The sequence below is a fragment of the Marmota monax genome, unplaced genomic scaffold, assembly GCF_021218885.2.
Source record: "Marmota monax isolate L192 unplaced genomic scaffold, Marmota_monax_Labrador192_F-V1.1 WCK01_AAM20220418_F8-fsc00575, whole genome shotgun sequence".
NCBI classification, from domain to species: Eukaryota; Metazoa; Chordata; class Mammalia; order Rodentia; family Sciuridae; genus Marmota; species Marmota monax.
This window is the reverse complement of record NW_026692552.1, coordinates 148,716-169,004: the sequence shown is the minus strand read 5'-3', so window position 1 is coordinate 169,004 and position 20,289 is coordinate 148,716. Positions and strand designations below refer to the sequence as shown.

The 20,289-nt window shown below is 50.0% G+C and overlaps 1 protein-coding gene across 1 annotated transcript in view; it reads right to left on the bottom strand.

Annotated features, from left to right (window-relative positions):
- LOC124093519 (transmembrane protein 132B-like) overlaps nt 1-10,993 on the bottom strand; it is a 42,739-nt gene extending 31,746 nt beyond the window's left edge. Inside the window, 1 exon segment of the mRNA XM_058579763.1 lies at nt 10,881-10,993. Coding sequence (XP_058435746.1) covers nt 10,881-10,993 — 113 coding nt within the window.
- Between the last annotated feature and the right edge of the window lie 9,296 nt (nt 10,994-20,289).

The window sequence follows — 20,289 nt, the reverse complement described above, 5'->3', positions numbered from 1 at the left end:
TGCATGGTAACAGGGACAGAAAGCATAGTGAGCAGCTCCGTTCTCTGGCTGCTGCCATCACCAAGACCCAGGCCTTCCACTGTCTGCTGGGACACCAACACACCCCTCTACTGGGGGAACTAAGTTGGACCTAGCCACTCGGAGCCACAGTCCTGATTAACACACCTTTGCCTCCGCCTCCAGAGACGCAGAGCTCAGCTCCTTCTCAGGGGAGAGTGGACCAGGCCGCCCCATGGCATGCCTACCAAGGCAGAGTGCACATCTCAAAGGAAGATTTTCATGGATGCTTCTCCTGCACTGTTTTGTTTCTATTCTTATAGATGTGACTCTCGGAGAGCTTCACGCCCATCTTCCCTGACTCACTGAGAAGACTCCGTACAGAATCCAGCTCAGGCAGGCTGCGGGTGGTGCCTGTTGGCAGCCTCGGAAGGGCCTCCTCCGGCCAGGACACCACAGCCGTGCTCTGCTGTCGATGGGCCTGGGCCCTGAACTGTCATGGGTTGGGGACGGTCATCGATTTATTAATGATCCATGTTCTGGATTTCAATGACCAGATGTCACCTCCAAGTCCAGCCTCAGGGAATTCCACCTCAATAGCAGTGGCCCTCCCCATGCCAACCAGCTGTGCAGCCGCACACTCTCTCCACCTTCAGCAGACCAGTAGTCCGGGCTCCAAGCAGGACTGCAGTCTGCTCACTTGGTGCTGCCGACATATCTCTCTAGGGCTCTGACTCACTCAGTACCCTTCACTACCCTTCACCACGATGTCCTCCAGCCTCACCTGTGCCCTCCCATGTCCTGTACCCCAGACACCCCCCTCCCAATTCAGCATCCTCCGGATTCACTAAATCTTCCCTAAATTCTACAGATCACGTCTGTGTGGGCAGCACACAGGTGAAGTGCGGATTCTGGAGTGATGCGAACCGGGGCTCCAGCTTCCCGTGCCTTCCTTCAACCTTCAGGGTCTGAACACTTGACCTCTGTGAGCACTGGTCTCCTCATCTCTGCAGTGGAGGTAGAAACAGAGAGTCCCATGGTCCATTATCAGAACGCAGAATTTAGCCTTCAACGCAAAATTACTGAGGATATAAGAAAACTAGCCAAAGAGGAAACAGAGCAAATGATTAAACCAGCGGTTGATGCCTGAGTGAGGAGACAAGACAAATCGACTCACAGGAGGTGGGGGGAGGCCCGGCTGACCAACAGGGATAAACCCCACATGGGACATATTAATCCTGGAAAGGTCTTCCTGCCCAGGAAAGCAAAGGGAGATGTGGAAACTCCAGGTACATCCCTTAAAATAACTAATAGGGGACAGTAAAACCTAGGTGACATTCAGGAAGACTGTGCACCCCATAGTTCTCAGACACTGAGGAGCTGAGGAGGGCTCTTGCACCTCGAGGAGACAAAATGCTGGTTGGAACAGTCGAGGGTGTGTCTGTGCTGGCAGGACTGTCAGTAAAGCCTCACTGTTTGTGATATTTTGTGTCTCTTGGTCCGTTCTTTGGGTTTGGACAGGAGAGCATGTTTCGCATAGAGGCAAAATTCCTGTTATCCAAAGGGGCTACTTTGACCTCTACTTGAAATAGCAAGTTTTCTATGTGTGCTTTTTGTCTCTGGCCACATGACCTAAGAACTCTGCTGAAAAGAAGATCATCACCAGATACAGCCCCTTGACCTTGGACCTCCAGAACCATGAGGCAAAATTAAACCTCTTCTCTTTATAAAGTTACCTGGCCTCAGGTCTTTCATTATTATAACTAGAAAACAAACCAAGAGCAGGGGAGAGACAATATAATCAGAGAAGGGTGAGAAGAGTGTGTGTGTGAGAAGTGGTCTCTTACTACTGACAGCCCATTCCTCTCAACAATGGGATGTAAGCAAGAAGCCTGGGTCTGTGAACAGGAGACCACATAATCCACTCCACCTGCTCCTGGAGGAAGCACATACCCTTGATTCCCACTGAGATAAAAGTCATATTTCACCAGCTGAATGGGCAGCAATCACTTCCAAGAGTCTGTAGCAGTCTAGTGATAAACATCAATAAAGCACTAATAAATTGCTCGAGCTAAACTTCATGAGTATTTGGGGAAAGCATGTGAGAGTCTCAGAATCTTTCATCTATGTTCCTCGCATCTCCTCGGTGCCAGGACCTTGGCTGCAAAAGGAGTTCCAGTCTTTCATTCTTTTTAGGTTTGTTAGTTCCTCACATGAGTGAATTTCTCTGTAGACCTTTGAGATATTTAAGAGAAAAAGAGGACACATCTTTATCTGCAGAAGGTAATAATCATACAATCTCATTGGTGTCTTTAAAATGGCCAATGTGCAGTCTAAGAGTGGGGAGAGAAGAGCCCACCCCAGAGATCAGCAGGGCTTGCTCAGGGTGAAGTCAAGGAGCACCAAAGAAAGCAGCCTGAGAGCCCTGCTCAGAGGCAAGATGGCGCCCTGTACTCGCTTCAGGTGGGGTGACTGACTGTGGTGTTCAGGTACTGTGAGCACAGTATCACATGAACTCATGCACAAGAAATGTGTGGGTGCCCAGTACCTATGAGGCTTTACAGAGTCAGGCTCCGAAGCTCACTTAAAATGTTCAACATCTCTAGCAAGTAGAGAAACACAAATTAAAGCCATACAGAGATTTCATCTCACTCCAGTCAGAATGGAGATTATCAAGAACACAAGCAATAAATTTTGGCAAGGATGTGGGGGAAAAGGTACTCTCATACACAGCTGGTGGGACTGCAAACTGGTGCAACCACTCTGGAAAGCAGTATGGAGATTCCTTAGAAAACTTGGAAAGGAACTACCATTTGACCCACTACTCGGTCTATACCCAAAGGACCTAAGATCAGCATACTACAGTGATGCAGTCACGTCAATGATTAGAGCAGCTCAATTCACAATAGCTAAGCTATGGAACCAACCTAGGTGTCCATCAATGGATGAATGGATAAACAAAGTGTGATACATATACACAATGGAGTATTACTTAGCCATAAAGAAGAATGAAATGATGGCATTTGCCGATAAATAGATGGAGCTGGAGAATATCATGCTAAGTGAAATAAGCCAATCCCCCCCCCCAAAAAAAAAAAAAAAAACAGGTTGAAAGTTTTTTTCTGATATGTGGAAGGTAAACCACAATAAAGGGCAGGGAAAATAGAAGTCTGCAGATTAGACGAAGGAGAGTGAAGGTAAGGGAAGGGGTGCAGGAAAAGGAAAGGCAGTGGGATGGGTGTGACATGATTCTCCTGTGTTCGTGTATGAAATCACCACCGTGGACCCCACTATCACACACATCCACAAGAAGGGGGTCCTAACCAGAATAAGATACATTCTGTTCTTGAATAATTATGCAGAATGGATTCTGCTGTTGTGTTTAACTAAAAAGAACCATTTTTTTAAAAGAGCAGCCTTCCCAGGATCCCCTGAGAGTGAAGGCTGAGTAGGTCTAGACCCGCATCCCTGACTGCACAGCCCCCCTCTTCCACAGCAGTGCTGTCCTCTTCAGGCCTCAGGGAGTGGCCAGAGGCTGTACTCAGCATCTGTTTGTGGAGCAGCTGCTTGGTGCCAGGCTCAGTGGCAGGTGACCAGGATGCACTGAGGAGCCAGACGGATAGTATCCTGCCCCATTGGAGGGCTGAGGGGGGGCGGCACAGCCAGTCCACCAGCAGCAGGGCCACTGGAGGCTGACCACGGGAGAGGGCAGAGCAGGGAGCCCTGCATCTCAGGAGAGGGCCACACCAAACTCCTGCTGCACCTTCCCTCTGGCACATCCATGGTGCCATCCGTGCACTCCCCCAGCCGCGCTTGCTCCCCAGGTGACAGGGAGGAGCTGGAGCTGGGAGTGACCGCTGGACAAGTCTGCTGCCCTGGGAACTCGAGCTCCTCAGCTCACCAAAGAACCTGCTCCCAGAGCGTTTCCTTCTCAGTGTTGTTAAATAACCAAAGACAGTATTGGTGCAACTTCCCCACCCTCCTATGGAATTAGGGAACAAACAAGCAAGAATTTTAACTTAGATATAAAAATTAAAACACAGCCCAAAAAGAGCTGGGCCACGGTGCTGTCATCTCCCACTTTATCAAGAAAAAAGAATTTTGAAATACTTCAAAGCTCTTTTTCTCTAAGAAATATAGAACATAGAACAAAGGACAAAACCCATGCAGTCATCTCAACAGACACAGAAACAAACAAACAGGATTGGAAGGAAAATTCCTCACACTCGATGAAAGTCGTGTGCAGAGCAACAGAAACTGCTAGAGTTAAACTTACTGGAGCCAGGAGAGCGTCCTCTCCCCAGGATAAGGGCTGAGGGAGGACACCCACTCATGCCACTTGGTCAAGGCTTTGTGAGGGATTCTTTACAGGCAAGCCTAGCAGGGTGATTAAGCAAGACAATAAGCCACCCAGACAAGAAAGGCAGAAATAAAGCTCTCTTTACAGAGAACAAGGACTCCAGGATAATTCAACATGGAAAGAATGTCTTCAACGACAGAGAACAAATGGTCCTGAGAGGACCGGAAAATCCATGCTAAACAGAAGAATTTAGACCCTTATCTCACATTCACAAAAATTAACTGAAAAAATGGATCACAGACCTAAATGTACCAGCTGAACTATTTAGAAAATGTAGAAAAATATGTAGGAAAAATCTTGTGAACGAGGATGAGGCAAATATTTCTTAGGTTCTACAGCAAAAGCTTAATTCATAAAAGAAAAAATTATACATTGGATCTCACCAAGTGAAAATTTTATGCTCTTCAAAAGATGAAAGATCATGAAAGACAGGTCAAAGTCTGGGATGAAGTCTCTCAAATCATACCTGATAATGTCAATCACAAGCATTTTTAAAAATTTGTAATGGGCAAAAAATTTGAGCAGCACTCTACCAAATATCTGTAGGTGTCAAATAGCATGTGGGAAGACATTCCATAGCACTAATCATTCCTGAAATGCAAACTAAAACCAATATGGCCCACCTCTCTGAACCCATCAGAATAGCAAAAATTAACAAGACGATGACACCAAGTGCTGGCACAACTGTGGAGGTAACAGGACTCTCAGACACTCGCATCAGGAAAGCAAATGCCATGCCCACTTCAGGAAACAATTTGGCAGCTTCCTAAGGAGTTCAACATGTGCTTCTGTGTATTGTGCAACTCTTCTATTCCTAGAGATATGACTGCTTGAAGTGACAGAAATGACAGACAAAAGCTTGCATGAATGCTCCCAGCAGCATTATCCCAACCAGGAGCAACCCAAATGTCCATCCACGGGGACAAACTGTGATATATTCCATGTGATATATTCCCCCTAAGAACACACCATCGTCCAGCCCGTCCTGTCTGAAAGTCCAGCCTCTTGGAGAAACTCCCCGCAGCCCTCATAGGGATACAGTGATCCCAAGAGTGAGGCTGCTCTCCAAGGTGCTGACCGGGTCCTCCAGACTGTCTGGTGACCAGCAGCCCACAGGCTGCTCAGCTGCTGACTTTGTTTCTTCTAACACCCTCTGCCTGACCTGACCCCTCCCAGGTCACCTGTGGAGATGAGACACTTCCTGGGCAGGTAAGGCTCTCACATGTTAGTGCTCTGTTATTGGCCCTTTAATATCTCCTTATTATGAGTCCAGCTGATACCTGAAGGCCAGACACTTACTCATAGCAGCCACAGGATGGAGGCACAATTTCAAGATCCGCATGAACTTATATTTACTTCTCTGGGAGCATGCACGAGTTCATCTCCTGCTAAGAAACTCGACTGACCTCAGTGGCTCTGGAAGCCACAATCCACTGACACAAGACAATCGCAAGTGCAGAAAAACACAACCTTGTTTGGAACAAGGGGTTGACAGAGGTAAACTTTAAGGATATCAAGAAGAAATCATCCTGAATTAAGGTAACCCCAAATTCAATGACAAGCACCAGTATGAGAAAGTAAGGTCATTCAGAGACACAGGTAAGAGGTGACAAGGGAAGCAGAGATTAAAGTGAGGAGGCCATAATCCCAGGAATGCCTGGAGCCCCCAGAAGCTGGGCAAGGCAAGGGCGGACCCTCTTCATAGTCGCTGGAGGAAGCAGGGCTGCCAATGCCCTCATTCAGGCTCCCAGCCTCCAGGAGAAAAATTTCCATGTGTTAAGTCACCCCATTTGTATAACCTGTGACACCAGCCCTAGGAACGCAACATGTGTAGCAAAGGAATGTCACAGATTCCTTTAAGGACCTAGACTGGGGTGGTTGTTGGGCAGGTCTTCGCGAGGGGCAGAGGAGGGCTGCAGTCAGATAAGAGGACGTGGTGATGGGATCAGGGGCCACGGGGAGAGGTGAAGGCATCACACTGCTGACTTTGAGATGGAGGAGGGACACGAGCTGGGAAGGCAGCCTGCCTCTGAAGCTGGAGGAAGAGGTGGCTCTACCAGCCTCTCCCAGGCTTCCCACCTCCAGAACCCAGGCAGCCACCAAGTTCATGGGGACCTGCTACAGCAACCACAGGGACTAACACACACACCTTCCAGGTGCTGTGGGCGGAAACAGGTCCTTTGTAGATCCAGAGTAAGCCATCATCAAGTGACTCCCTGACTGTCCCTGCCACCTCACCCACATGGTGTGGTACATGACATTATAGTGACAATCAGGATATGCGGGTCTGAGGGCCCTGGAAGGGATCCAACCCCCACATCCACTAGAGTGCAAGGAGTGGCACTGCCCTTCTACTTGCTGTTTCCTCGTGTGCAAACTCCAGGCCCTGATAGTTCCTAGCTTAAAGGCCCATGTGACAATGAAGTTAGTCAACAGTAATAATGTCCTTATTGTGTAGTACCTGGCACTTAATAAATGCTCAACCAGAGGTGCCTCTTTAATACTCATGTGCTGTTGAAAACTGCGAAGGGAACATGTCACATGCACTCCACCTTGGTAGCTCCTGGGGCTCTATATGCATTGCCCTCCACAAGCAGATGATCAAGACGTGTTACAGAATGGAATATCCCCAAGGGTCAGAAGAAGGTGGACCGCAGGCCAGGCTCATGTCTCCACCCATCGCCAAGTCCTATGGCTTTAGAGCTCTCTCCGCCTCTTTTTGAAGATTTCCAGTAACAGGAAATTCAGTGGAGATGCCCCCAAAGATGAGAAAGCCACTCATGCATGGTATCTCCTCCTACCTCCAGGAATCCCTGGCATTCATTTATTTGAATATTCAACCAACATTTACTTGTTCCAGACACTGTGCTCAGGGCTGGGAACAGCACAGACACACCCATAGATACTTCGGCCCTACAACCAAGTAGAGGTTAAGATTTGTAAACGTGATCATGGACATGCGTATGCTCCTGGATCTAAATTTGCACATCTATCAATGCAACATTGACATATGATGGCTCAAACACTTTGTGACTTCCTTTAGATGTACATTCTCATTCAATTATTCCCCAAATTCACACTGGGACTTCATCACACAGATTTAACAAACAGCAATCCAATTACACATGCTCAGAATAGCTGGGCTGCCACTGGATGAAACCTCCACCAGAAGACACAGAGAGTAAAAGGCAGCTGCCCATGTCCAGCTTACCTGGGCAACCCCCCCACACACACACCAGCATTTCCTTTAAACTAACCCTTGCCCTATGCCTGTGGCTTAAAGCAAGGAAAACATTTTTTTAATCAACTGTCTTTTGTACTTCCAAACCCCAGGTCTCCTCTAACGGGCTTTCCAGGACTATTTTGATTGTGGTTCATTCTACCTCTGTAGAAGGTAACTTTCCACCAAATCATTATTTTCCCCATTTGTAGATAAGGATCTGAGTTCACAGGAGTTAAGCAATTTGCCCAAGGTCTGGTGGTAAGGAAGGTGGAGTTAAGATCTGAACCCCATCCTCTGTCTGAATGCTTAACCAAAGGACTCACCACCTCTGCAGTCCTTCCTTTACTTTGAACTGAAAATGGTCCTTTTTAACTTCCACTTTAGGAATACACAAAGCACAAATCTCCCTTTTCCCTTGAAAGACTTAAAAGCGCCTTCACCACCTCACCCTGGGGCCTCTTCTTATCATCAGGCTAAACACTCGCCCTTGCTGTAGTCTTTCCTCCTGTGATTTGATTTCAAGAACCCTTGGCCACCCAGACATTCTTTGGCAGAACACAATCCAATTTTCTGGTGTCCTTTTAGGGCCTGAAGGATGACAGAATGCTCCTTTCTCTTTTTTGAGACCACAGTATGAGAAAAAACTCACTTTCATCTAAAATCTAAGATCGGAAAGCCAGCCTCCTCAGAATGACTTGAGGTGGCAAATGTCCCTCCACCTCCTTGGGGGAGACAAGAGGGAGTAGTGGGGACTGTGGTGAGCTGGGGGGTGCAGGCCTTACACAAAGGGTCTCCTCTATTCAACTCCAGGTGCAGCCCACGTGGGCCCAAGGCCCAGGACCACATGATCTCGTGATTTTTCATTAGAAACTGGAAATCCAAATTTCTGTGCCAATTTGTCCATTTTTACATGACCAGAATGATTAAAGAATAAAAGGCAGCCAGCCACGTGTATGTACACAATGCACGTACACACACATGCACACAGACACACACATTCTCAAGCCACATCCCCTACTTTTTTTTATTTTTAACTTCAGAGTAATTGTTGACTTAAAACTTGACATTTATCCCCTCCAATCTTGCCCAGTTAGGGTCAGGTTCCAGGTTTTTAAAATATTTATACCTTTAGATTCTGTCCTTCGAAAGTCATTCCATCCCAGGTTGAAGAAGCTAATTTGTGCATTGCCATAATTTGCATCTTCCTGGATTCCCACTTCCTTACCATCTCAATCCCAGACTCAGGCCACTGAACCCCCAGTGCATGAAGATCTTTGGGGACCCAGCGAACTCATCCTTAGGACCCCATGGTGTTCCCTGTGCTGTGAAGGAGAGGCTGAGCAGCAGCCCCACAGATGGAGGGGCTCTCTTGAGGGTACTAACAACTGTGCCAATGTCCAGGGCTGTCCCTGGGTTGAGGCTGAGGCCAGCACAGGGCTCTGTGGACACCTCCATCCATCTTAGAGTCACAGCAAAATTCACTACAAAAATTAAGAGTGAAGCCACAGGCTGTGCATCACAGCTGTCTAATTAAGTCTGGCCCACTGACACGAGCAGCAGGGACCGGCAGAGGACCTGTCCTACTGCAGGGCTGAGCTTGGTGATCTGTGGGCTCCATTTCACACCTAGAAGAGTAAACAATCATTTGCTAAAGAACTTGCTTTTTCATGAGGCTGCAATAGGCAAAACCTGTCCTCTTCCAAAACTGTATCTATCAGGAGGGACAGAGGATATTTTTGGTGGGATCCGTGAACTTGAACTTGAACTGGCCTCCCTCCAGTGGAGCTCTCCAGGCAGGAGAACAATGATCCTGTGTGGGGCTCCACAAGAGGCTCTCAAGAGGGGACTGAGGGCTTAAGGTACCCATTGAGGGGAGTCACTTGTCGGGGTCCGTGATGGCATAAGCACACGGAGCCATCTCCATTTACCAGTGTCTGCTCCTGCTTTCTGGAAGGCAGGGGATGATGAGGAGTGTGTGTGGCCAAAGGCACTTTGACCATGTTTTCATCCATGCACATGATCTCCTACGAGCACTTGGTCCCCTGAGCTGAGAAGGTAAGGCCTGGGCTTGTTCCATCTCCAGGCACCAGACAGGGCCGTGTATCCTGGTCTTAAGCTGGTCCAGCCTTCTTCTCATGAAGAATTAATGTTCCAAGCCCAGGAAACCACCGACACCAAGCTTGAGTTTCCTACAGACTCCTTATTTTTCACTAGATCTCACAAATACACCATTTCTTCTTTACTAAACTGTCTCTAGACCAAGACACAGCCTCCCGCAGGTCACACTGAGGAGAAATAAACCCCTCTGTGACCCTTTCTCCCTGGAGAACCCTGGAAGGCCTTCCTGTTGGCCATGAACAGTTTTGCTGAATGTCTGAACCAGAGCTGGGAGAAGGTGAGGAAGGGCAGGCCTGGGCATTGACATCTTCTCCTAAAACATGGGGACAGAGTGGACCCGAGGCCTCTCTTGGCACTTGGAGGAGGAAGGATCGTCCTCAAGACTGAAGTCCCTTCTCCCCAGGTCTTTGCTGCAAAAAGAAGCAGCAACCAATGTACTTAGAAAAAGTGGGCAGAAACACCCAATTTAGCAGTTCAAGGAGAACCCTGTGAAGACCGTGGAAAACTGAAAACATGGGTTGCTTCCTGGCAGAATTCGGAGTCAGAAGTGTAGCTAATTAGAATGAAGCACACAGTAAAATGTCCCTTGGACAGACTCCCCAACTGAGCTATGTGCCTCAGGTTATATTCAAATTAGGGCAGGTAGCACAGGATGAGCTATTAAAAAATTTAATAGTCACTTATTTTAATGTTACTAACAAAAATTTAGTACATCAGGCTCATGAGTTTTATTATCCTGTAATGAGACGAAATCTGTTTTTAAGTTTGAAACAGGGAGGCATTTATTAACACCACACGCCAACCAGCGGGGCCAACCAGCCTCTCCAAAACAGCGAGGCAGTTAAAGAAAATATATTTAGTAAATAAAATGATTGGGCACAGAGAGTTGGTACCAATTGAGATGGTATGGGAACTATTGATGCTAAGAGAACAGCACCCTATGAGTAAAGAGAGGGAGGAGGGGGAGGGAGATAGAACTGAGCGTGGGCACAGATTTGCCCTTGAGATTCAGGCTTGGCAGAGGGGAGCAGCTCGGCCACCCACAGATGCTGTCTGACCCAGGTGTCTCTGATTCAGCCGTTTGCTGCTTAGTGAGGTCACTCTGGCCCACAACCCTAGGAGCACAGGGTGCTCACCAGATATCCAGACTAGTACACAGTGAGCCATGAAAGCCACATGCACTTGGGAGACAGGCAGACGAAGCCATCACGTACCTTCACAATGTCCTCATCGGCCGACCTGCACTCCACAGCCTCTGACACGTCTACCACGGAACCGTCCTCTTGAACCCCCATGACTTTGACAGGGACCGAGACTGGCTTTCCGGTGAGAATGGCGGTGTTCAAACCCTCCGTGTCCTGAAGGAGAGAAGAGGTGCCAGTGAGCAAGCTTGGATCCCAGGGAGTGGGGTGAGGCCGGCCAGCACCGCCTCTGCCCTAAGAGCCTGCAGGGATGCAGCCATGTGAGGTGGGGTCCAGCCAGACTGATGGCCACACGGGCAGCCAGACCCTCTCCTGGCACCCAGCCTCTCGGGGAGCCCCGAGCTTCTCCCTCCTCCACCTCCTCCCACACTCTGCACCTCCTGCATCTGTCAGGCTCACACCGGCACAGGATTTCTCCCAGCATTCTCCAGGGCTCGGTCTGAGGGTCCTTTGTGTAATGATTGCCTGTTCTGGGCTTAGTAACACAGGAGCACACGCTTCATTTTTGTTTCAAATGAAGAAAGACAACAGCACAAAGAGCAAAGGAGAACTCGTCTCATCATAAACCTCTGCGCACCTGGGCTGGGCACCGTGGCCCCTCCCTAACCTCTCGGGACCCCAGAGATTCCCCTGCAAACCCTGATGACCCCTGGGGGCTCATGGGTTCTGTCTTCCTAATTCATCTCCATCTGTCAACTTCCTGCTGTCGCCTCTCCCAGCTCCCCTGACCTCCCAGCACCTCTGGCCTGGTCAGCTTTGCTGACCCCGGGGTTCTCCCTGGGTCTCTCTTCACAGGGCTCAAGATCTCCAACCCAGACTATCTCTTTGCCAGATCAAAACCCCTGGAAGGTGCCCTACTGTTCTTAAGGTAGGATCCCACTCACTGAGGAGGGCCACCTGGGCCTTGCCCACCTCCCTGTCCTTCTCCTGTCCCCTTCTCTCTGACCCCTGCACAGTCCAGCCTTCTCACAGTCTGGGCAGCTTCTGCCCCACGCTACCTCCCATGCAGAGGTTCCCTGGTCTGCAAACAGGGACAAACAAACCCCTACTCCACAGGGAGCTTATGGACATTGAACAGACCATCTGTGCCCACCTCAGGACAGAAGGTGCTGTAAGCACAGCCCTCCATGCAGCTGCTACAGTGGAGCTCAGAATGTTCACTCAACGAATGAGCTAAAGAGCCACCTCAAGGCTCACGCAGGGACCACGGTGGAGAAGCTACTTCCACACCAGGCTGGAGAAGAAGGCCAAGCAGACAGCCGGCCACAGCTGCACAACTCAGCTCAGCAGCGGAAGTCCACAGCATTGGCTCAGCTCCCACAGGAGGGTCCAACAGGCCATCGCCCATCACTCCTCTCCTCAGTCCCTGACTCAGCCCATGCACTAGGCAGGTCCCACACTCTGTGTCCTCAGTTGGCCCCTCCCACTCTCCATTCCAAACCAGGAGAGGGGCAAGAGAGGGGGCGGGCCTTGAATGACAACCACATTGGCCACTGAGACTGAGCTACTCGGAGACGGGCGGTGTTCTAAATGACTGGCATGCAAATAATCATCCTCTGTGTTTCCCCAACATAGTATGAGTTTTAGTACCATTTTATACATGATTTGCTTTGCAGTGATATTAAACCTGCAAATAATAGCTAATTTTCAAGAGAAAATATAAAATTTATAAGGAACACGTGGGAAAGGTGGCGGCCCAATCCAACAGGGTGGTAAGTCAATCTTCTTGTTTTGACATGTGTTCTTTCCTTGGTGTGAGGCTTTTTGTTTTGTTTTGTTTTGGTGCAAGGGATTCCACCAAGAGGTGCTTAACCACTGAGTCACAACCCCAGCCCTTTCTTTTTATTTTTTATTTTGAGACAGAGCATTTCACTAGGCTGCCTCCAGTCTCATTAAATTGCTGAGGCTGGCTTTGAACTTGTGATCCTCCTGCCTCAACCTCCTGAACCACAGGGATTGCAGGTGTGTACCACCACACCCAGCTTGGGATGGGGTCTTGAAAAGATAATTTCAAAATAATGTAAATAAGTTAAGCCTCTATAAAATCCTAAAGTAGGTCCCTACGTACCCTTGGCACACCGAGAGAGCAATTACCACGTCCAATATTATATCAAAACAATGATCTGGTAGCGGAAACTGCTAAACATCCACCATTGACCACAGAACAAGTCCTTTCTGCTCTGTCTGCGGAAGCCCCAGGTCTGATGCCTAGAGAGCATCTCCACACTCCTCTGTGGAAGGCCCCTCTGTCCCATGAGGGTGATACCAAGGGCAAAGTCACAGTGAAGCCATCGGAAAACACTCTTCTCCATAAAAGTCACAAGGAAACTGGCAAACGCTGTCAAAATAATGTTTCCTGGGCTCTGGAGATGCTCCAAACACTTTTACGACTGGGAGAGCATTTATACAAGAAATAGAGGGCCAGGTCCTGGTCAAACACAGAGACCTTGGTGGCATTTTAACTTGAGGCCACTCCCCCACTCTCCACCTCTGCCATGGCTTTGAAACATGACACCACCTTCTCAGTAAAAACCAGCAGTGTGGGCACCACAGGGAGGAGAACCCCACTGGAGACCCCCACACTGCCCGAGGTAGAACAAGACACCAAATACTGAACCCTGGTAAAGCTGCCCAATGTGACCCAGGGACCATCCATTGGAAACCTCCCTCCTCCTCATTCCCATCACTTTGGGAATGGTGATGAGGTGCCAAGTCACCATTTTATACAAAATGGACTTGTCCCCCACCAGTCACCATCGATTGGTCCAGATAAAGCATGTGGAATGGGGATGAAGAGATCTCAGTCTCTCTGACTCCTTTCCAGAAAGAAAGACATTAACTAAAGGGCAGTTGCTGGGCATTTCCTCCCAGCAGAGTGGCCAAGGCGGGAGGTGGAGAGGTGGGTGAAACACTGGCAGGGAGCAGGCTTCCTGCAGAGCTCAGGCAGGTGGCCCTTCACAGCCTTCGGATTCCAGGACACGTCATGGTCATGTCCTTGTCAAGAATTCACCTGCAGAGCAGCTTCCATGGGTCCTAGCTGGTTTCTGCTCTCACCAGAGTCATCCTTCCCCAAGGGCTCAACCATGCCAGTGTCCTTTGCTCCCTGAGTCCTGGTGGGGAAGACAGAGGAGCTGCACCCCAAGGCTCCAACTTTCCAAAATGACACCAAAGTCACTATGTCCTCAGTTTCTCAAATGCTTCACTTGACCAGCTGGAGAGGACACGGGATCCGGCACCCTTCCCTGGAGGCCCCACACCCATGGCAGGGGAGCAGGCCAGGTCGACAAGGATGCCCCTCAATTTACAGCCAGGAGATCTGTCTGCACCACAGACTTCCTAGTGGCCCCGGGCCAGCAATCATCTCTTCTGTAAAGTGGGCAGTAACATCCAACCTGGGCCAGAGCGGAAGAGCAGAGGCTCCCACAGGCACCGTTAGCCAAGCTGGACAGAGACAGGGAGGGTGAGAGAGAACCATGAGCCCCAGAGACCAAGACTGCCACAGAGATGGGGCACAGGAGCCAGAGAGGCGCAGGACCATGGAGGCTGGCTCTGCCCTTCTCCCAGCCTGCTTCCTTCTCCACTCCACCTCCAGGGGTCCTGTGCAGCCCATACCAGCTCTAACACTGACAGCAGCCACCTGTGCCTTCTCTCCTTCCCCTGATGGTCAGGCCGCTAATGACAGCGTAACCTGTCAACTATTTCTCTCTTGTCTGAAAAAACTCTCATCCAGTTTGAGCTGAATTCAAATTTAAAACAACTCCCAGTTGCCACCAGGCTAGCAAGCAAATGGCATCCGCTCCATTAAAACCTAAAATGTGGGCTGAGGTCACCAGTGAGGACACACTTAGTGTTGCTGAGACCTGGGCTTGCAGGGATAGCCTTACTTAAATATGAATGAACTCCCTGATAGTGCTGTGAACTGGCCAGGGCTTGGTGACTGCAGGAAGCAGGGGGAGCCCTGGAAGGAGGCTGCACTCATTGTCCATCCTTCAGTCAGGCCACTGGATGGATGGGTGGGTGGGTGGGTGGGTGGATGGATCCATGGTTTGGAAAGGAAGAGAGGGGAGGTGAGAGAGGTGGAAGAGTAGAGCAAGAAGGAACGAGGAAGGAGGGAGGGAAGATGGAGGGGAGAGGGAGACTATGGGCAAGCAAGTACGGTCCTAAAGAGAGAGAGAACAGACAGAGAGAGAGAGGGAGTGAGACAAAATGGGAAAGGACAAAGGGACCTGGACAAACTGGAGGGGACAAATCCAGAGAGCTAGCAGAGCCGCCAGGGGAGGCAGACCAACCGGGCTTGCAGACAGAAAGACAGAAAGAGACACCAAGGAGGAGCCAACCAGGAGACTGGGACCTCGCAAGCCAGAGGCCTTCTGCTCTAGAGAAGCCGAGAGGCAGGTGTGTGGACCGGCTGTCCCAGGTCAACCCACTGACCACTGTGTCCTGCAGAGGTTAGTCTGACGTGGCTGATCGGGGCCCAGCATGGAGCAGCACCTGACAGCACGGGGACACCAGGCAGAGTGCCCCTCAGCTGGGGAGGTCCAGTAAGGACCCAACACTCTGTTTCCCAAGGTCTCCTGGTGGGAAGCAGCTGATCTAAAAAGCCAGCTGTTGAGCAAACACTCGGGGGCTACCGGGTGCGCGAGTGAAAAGGATCAGAACAGAGCACTTGGACGCATACGGAGGACCGTGGGTGCCGCTTATGTCTCCCAGGCTTTATTCACATAATCCACAAACAAGTCTGTGAGGAGGAGCCAGAGCTCTGATTTTACAGATGAGAACACAGAGGCTCAAGGATCTCAGCCAAGGTAGGAAGACTGAGTGCTGCACCTGCCACCAGCGCCCAGAGCCCGGGGCTGCATCACCCCTGGGCAGTTCTGCTCCTTAAGAAAACCCACACCAGCACTGGAGCAACCAGAGACGTGGAGCCAGGTGTGAGGCGAGTCTCTGCATCTTGTTAGTCTTCAGAGAGGGTCTTTCTCAGCCCACCCCGCTCTCCGTTAGTTCTCCATGTCACCTGCTTTAGTCATCAGACTTGCCACAATCTGAAAGTTATCTGACCTGTTTGCCTGTCTCTTTAATCTGCCCGTCTCACTGAAAGTGATTCACAACTTCCACTTCCATCGATGGACCGATACAGAATTGGTCCAATGGCCATAAGGCACAGGGAACCAGAGAAGGGACGGATCTTACTGTGTGATGAAAAACTCCACCTCGCTGCCTGCTGGTTCCTCACTGGACCCCAGCATCTGCTCCCAGGGAACACTTGTTCTGAAAGCAGGAAAGAACCAGAAGCAAGGGAAACACAAGAGGGAGGGGAGGGAAGGGGACTCACTGGGTTCACTGGCCAGCAGCAGGTCCACCTCTCACCCTACTTGGAGGGGCCACTGCGGTCCTGGGGGCCAGCTCTTCTCTTGTGGCGGAGCGCCAGCGCCCCATACTGACCCTGGGAGGATCAACCCTGGCTGGCCTCTCCTGAGCACGCCTGGGCCTCGAGCTCTCCTTCCCCACAGTGCTCCTCCTCCTGCAGGAGCCAGCAGGTGGCACAGTGGCTCAGGGTGGCCCTGGTCCATGTCCTGCTCTGCCACTTAGGACTGTCACCCAGACTTACTCCGACTCAGTTTCCTTATCCATAAGAGGTGGTTGGTCACTGGGCCTCTAAAGTGGACTGAGTGTTGATGTAGGTGATGCAGGTAGGACTCAGGACCTGCCGGGCCCTGGGTAGCTGCTCCAAAGGGTCGCTGGTTTCAGGACTCCCATCATGACTTTTCTCCATCCATCCTTCCAGACTCTCAAAGGCCCGGCCTCCACATGTGGCCTTCCTGACTGACAATTTCTCCCAGGCAGACAAGCTGCTTCCTCCACTGACTGTGTCCCCAAAGTGCCTTATAAATGCCTCCTCCTGGGACACCCATCAGCTGGCTGTCTTGGGTGTGGTTTTGTGTATACTTTTGGTTTCCTGGAGCCTAGCACAAGCCTGTAAACTTTAGCGTGTTTAAACAAATTAATGAACACCACAGTGTGAGACCACAGAGCCTGAGTGGGAGAGAGAGGGGAAGGCAGGCCACAGAAAACTCCCCAGCCCTCCCTCCTGGGCCTCGCCAACCCCCTTCAAAACCAAGTGCCACCTCAGAAGAGCCTGGCTAATTAAGAACTTTTGTGAACAATCTATCTGTCAACAGAGAAGCCTGCAGATCCTAACGGGCGAACCTGACAGAAGACTGTCCCACTTTTTCCACTCACAGCATTTTAGAATTTCTATCTTGGGAGGAGCTGAGAGAAGGTAGCAAGAAGCAGAACTCGATGAAAATTACATGCTCGTCTCCATGGTTTTTTTCCACATTGAACCTGGCAAGACCAAATGTGCGGTGTCAGTATTGAAGCCATCCTTCCAATCCATTTGATAAATCATGCAGCATCTTTTCCTTACTAGACCTAAGTATTAATATCTAAAATAAGCAGTTTGCCATATTATTATAATTCAAACTAAGTCATCTACCATGTGCCCCGGCATTGAGAAAAGGGTTTCAGGACTCAAGTTCATGAAACACAGGCGGCAGACCTATTTTTGTCTCCACAGCTGAATTATATCAAATCCAACTATATCCTTTCTTCATCCGAGTCTTGAAGCACATGAGTGGGCTTGTATTATCAGTGTCCCTGGGAGGCACAGCAAGTGGCCACAATCTTGGTGACTTAAAATGACAGAAACTATCTTGAAAGGCTGGGGTACCAGCTGGGCCACAATCACCCAGAAAGAAGGCTCAGTCTCTCCGTGTTGGTGGTTCCTGGAGCGCCTTGGCCTGGGGGGGGCACATGGACAATCCCCACCTCATCTCCACACAGCCTCTGGGTATCCCAGCTGTCCCTTTGCTCTTAACGACAGTGGCTACTGGAGAAGTCCAGGATGGGATCTTCTCAGATCCCTGACTGAGAGCCTCCGTTTCTAAGTGTGTTCCCATTCACAGGTACCAGGGGGACATACCTTTGGACATACCTTTTTGGGGGAGCTATTGTGGGGGCTTGGTTTTCTGGAGTATTTAAAGCAAGGCACAAAATGGCAAACCTTGACCTTCACCTTGTTAGGAAGACAAAAATAGTGACAATCATGTGGCTCTTCCTGAATTGAAAGTCCAATATTTCTCTTTCTTTAAAAAAAAAAAAAAAATGCTCCACACTTTGGGGAAATTAGTGCGGCATTTGCATATTTTCCTTCAAATTCAAAATTCAGTTTGCAAAACAAGCAACTGCCTATTGACTGGACCTCCTCATGTGAAGATGAAGTCACAAGCTTCAGTCATCTGTACACCCTGAAAGCTTGCACAGGTCTCACTTTTTGTTTTCAAAGAATCAACCCAGGAAACAGTGGTTGGCTGTCTTTGGGAAACAGGAGGGATAACGTAGCTGTCCCCAGGAAGTTACTCTGTACAACCTCATCAATGGCACACATGTCTCTAATCATGCCCCTGGCGGACCCTGGGGTCTTAGACAGCTGTTTGATGACACCCTGCTCAGACCACCCATGGGCCAGGAAGCAGTATGGATGCCTGGTGACTGGTGGCTCTGCCTACCTCCCCCTGAAGACGAGGGTGAGAGGGTTTGTGGCTCCATGAGAGCAGGAAGCCAAGTGTGGTTCAATGATTTCCTTCTGGGTTGCTGCTCCCCAAATAAGCTCCTTTCAAAGGCAAGGGGACAGATGAGCTATTTTGGATATTTGATTTGAGCTAATCCTGTTAGACAAAGAAAAAAATCTATGCCCTGAATACTGCAAATTAAGAAGCTGTGTTTGCTGTTGGGAACGCAGGTGAAGTGGAATAGCAGCAAAGAGACATCCCTGAACCCTGTAATTTAGACAGTGCACTGTTCACAGGTGCCCAGTGTTTATCCAATTTGTACATTGATTTGTCATCACAGACTTTGGAAATCATTTCTGAAGGATCAAAAAAAAAAAAAAAAACCCTAGAGAGAAGACAGAGTGGCCTATTATTTCAAGAAGATGGGCACTGGCTATATCTAAGGACAAGAAAAGTCTGGCCCCTCATCTGCTTGGGGCTCTGGGGAACTTGACCCCTGACCCCTCTCAGGCCATGTTCTCCTGATTGGGCCTGAGCCCACCCCTCCAGCAGAAGTGCTTCCAGGGCACCAGCTGACAGCCAACCAGCATCCAGCATTCCTCTGGCTTCACGGATTGGTTCAAGGTCTAGCACATGACCCCACCTGGTCCAATAAGATGTGGCTTTCTGCAACTCCTACTGACAACCTGCTCCCTAACCCAGAGCCCTGAGGGGTGCCAGCATGACCCTCTCAGCTGGTCTAACTTAGGGTGAAACCTAGAAACCTGGCAGGGCTGCAATCTGAAATTAGGATGGTGGCCCAACGGCTCCCCCTTAAAGGAACTGACCATCTGCTCCTGTCTCTTCTCAAATGTCCAGGTAGACTTGGAAGCCCTCTGCATAAGGGCTGGGCCACACTCAATCACTGCCTAATTCAGGTGAAATTCCCCATCAGTGTGGATATTTGCACCCCCCATTCCAATGTTGAAGTTCTAACCCTCAACTGTGGAGACTTTGGAGATCAGGCCTTTGAGGAAGAAAATAGGTTAAGGTCACAAAGGTGGGGCCAATATTAGTGTCCTTATAAGAAGAGACCACAGAGAAGCCACAAGAGCACACAGCCAGACGACAGCTCTCCAGCAGCCTGGAGAAGGGCTCGTGACCAAACCTCCCTCACCAGCACCTTGACCTTGGACTGCAGCCTTGGTAATAGAGAGGAATAAGTTCCTGCAGACACCTCCTAGGTGATACTTTGCTGAGGTAGCTCCAGAGGACCAACACAGGATGTCAGTCTCAATCAGAGACTGGCCAGCCCTCCTGTGGGTAAGGATGCCTGCAGGGCACCACACCCATTTGCATGGCCAGCTTGTCCAGCACCTGCACGCCTCCCCCTCCTGAGGGCAGCTGTGACTCACATCCCCGGCACACCCTTCCTCACATCAGCTGCAACAGCAGAGTCACAGCACCCTGGGGGCCAGCAGGAAGGTGCGTCCATCCCCCACACACACAGAGGAAGAGGCTGAGGCTCAGAGAGGACAGAGTGGTGATGAAGCCGCCCAGTCAAGAGCCCCTCTTCTCTCTTCTGGGTGCTTATTTCTCCTGGGACATTTTTCTTATTACTTATTTAAATTAGAGCTTGGAAAGATTGTGTGTACAATCACAGCATCTGCACCATGCTGTGTGGTGGGGAGACTCCGGGCGGCCCTCTTCACATTTTCATTAGTGCGTAACAGTCTCGCTCAGTGGTGGGTCCTCCTGACGTCCTTGCTCCACTTCAGTCCCCAGTGCCTCCTCGTCCCTGCCCCTCATCCCTCCTGTCCCCTTCCTCCGCTGGCCTTC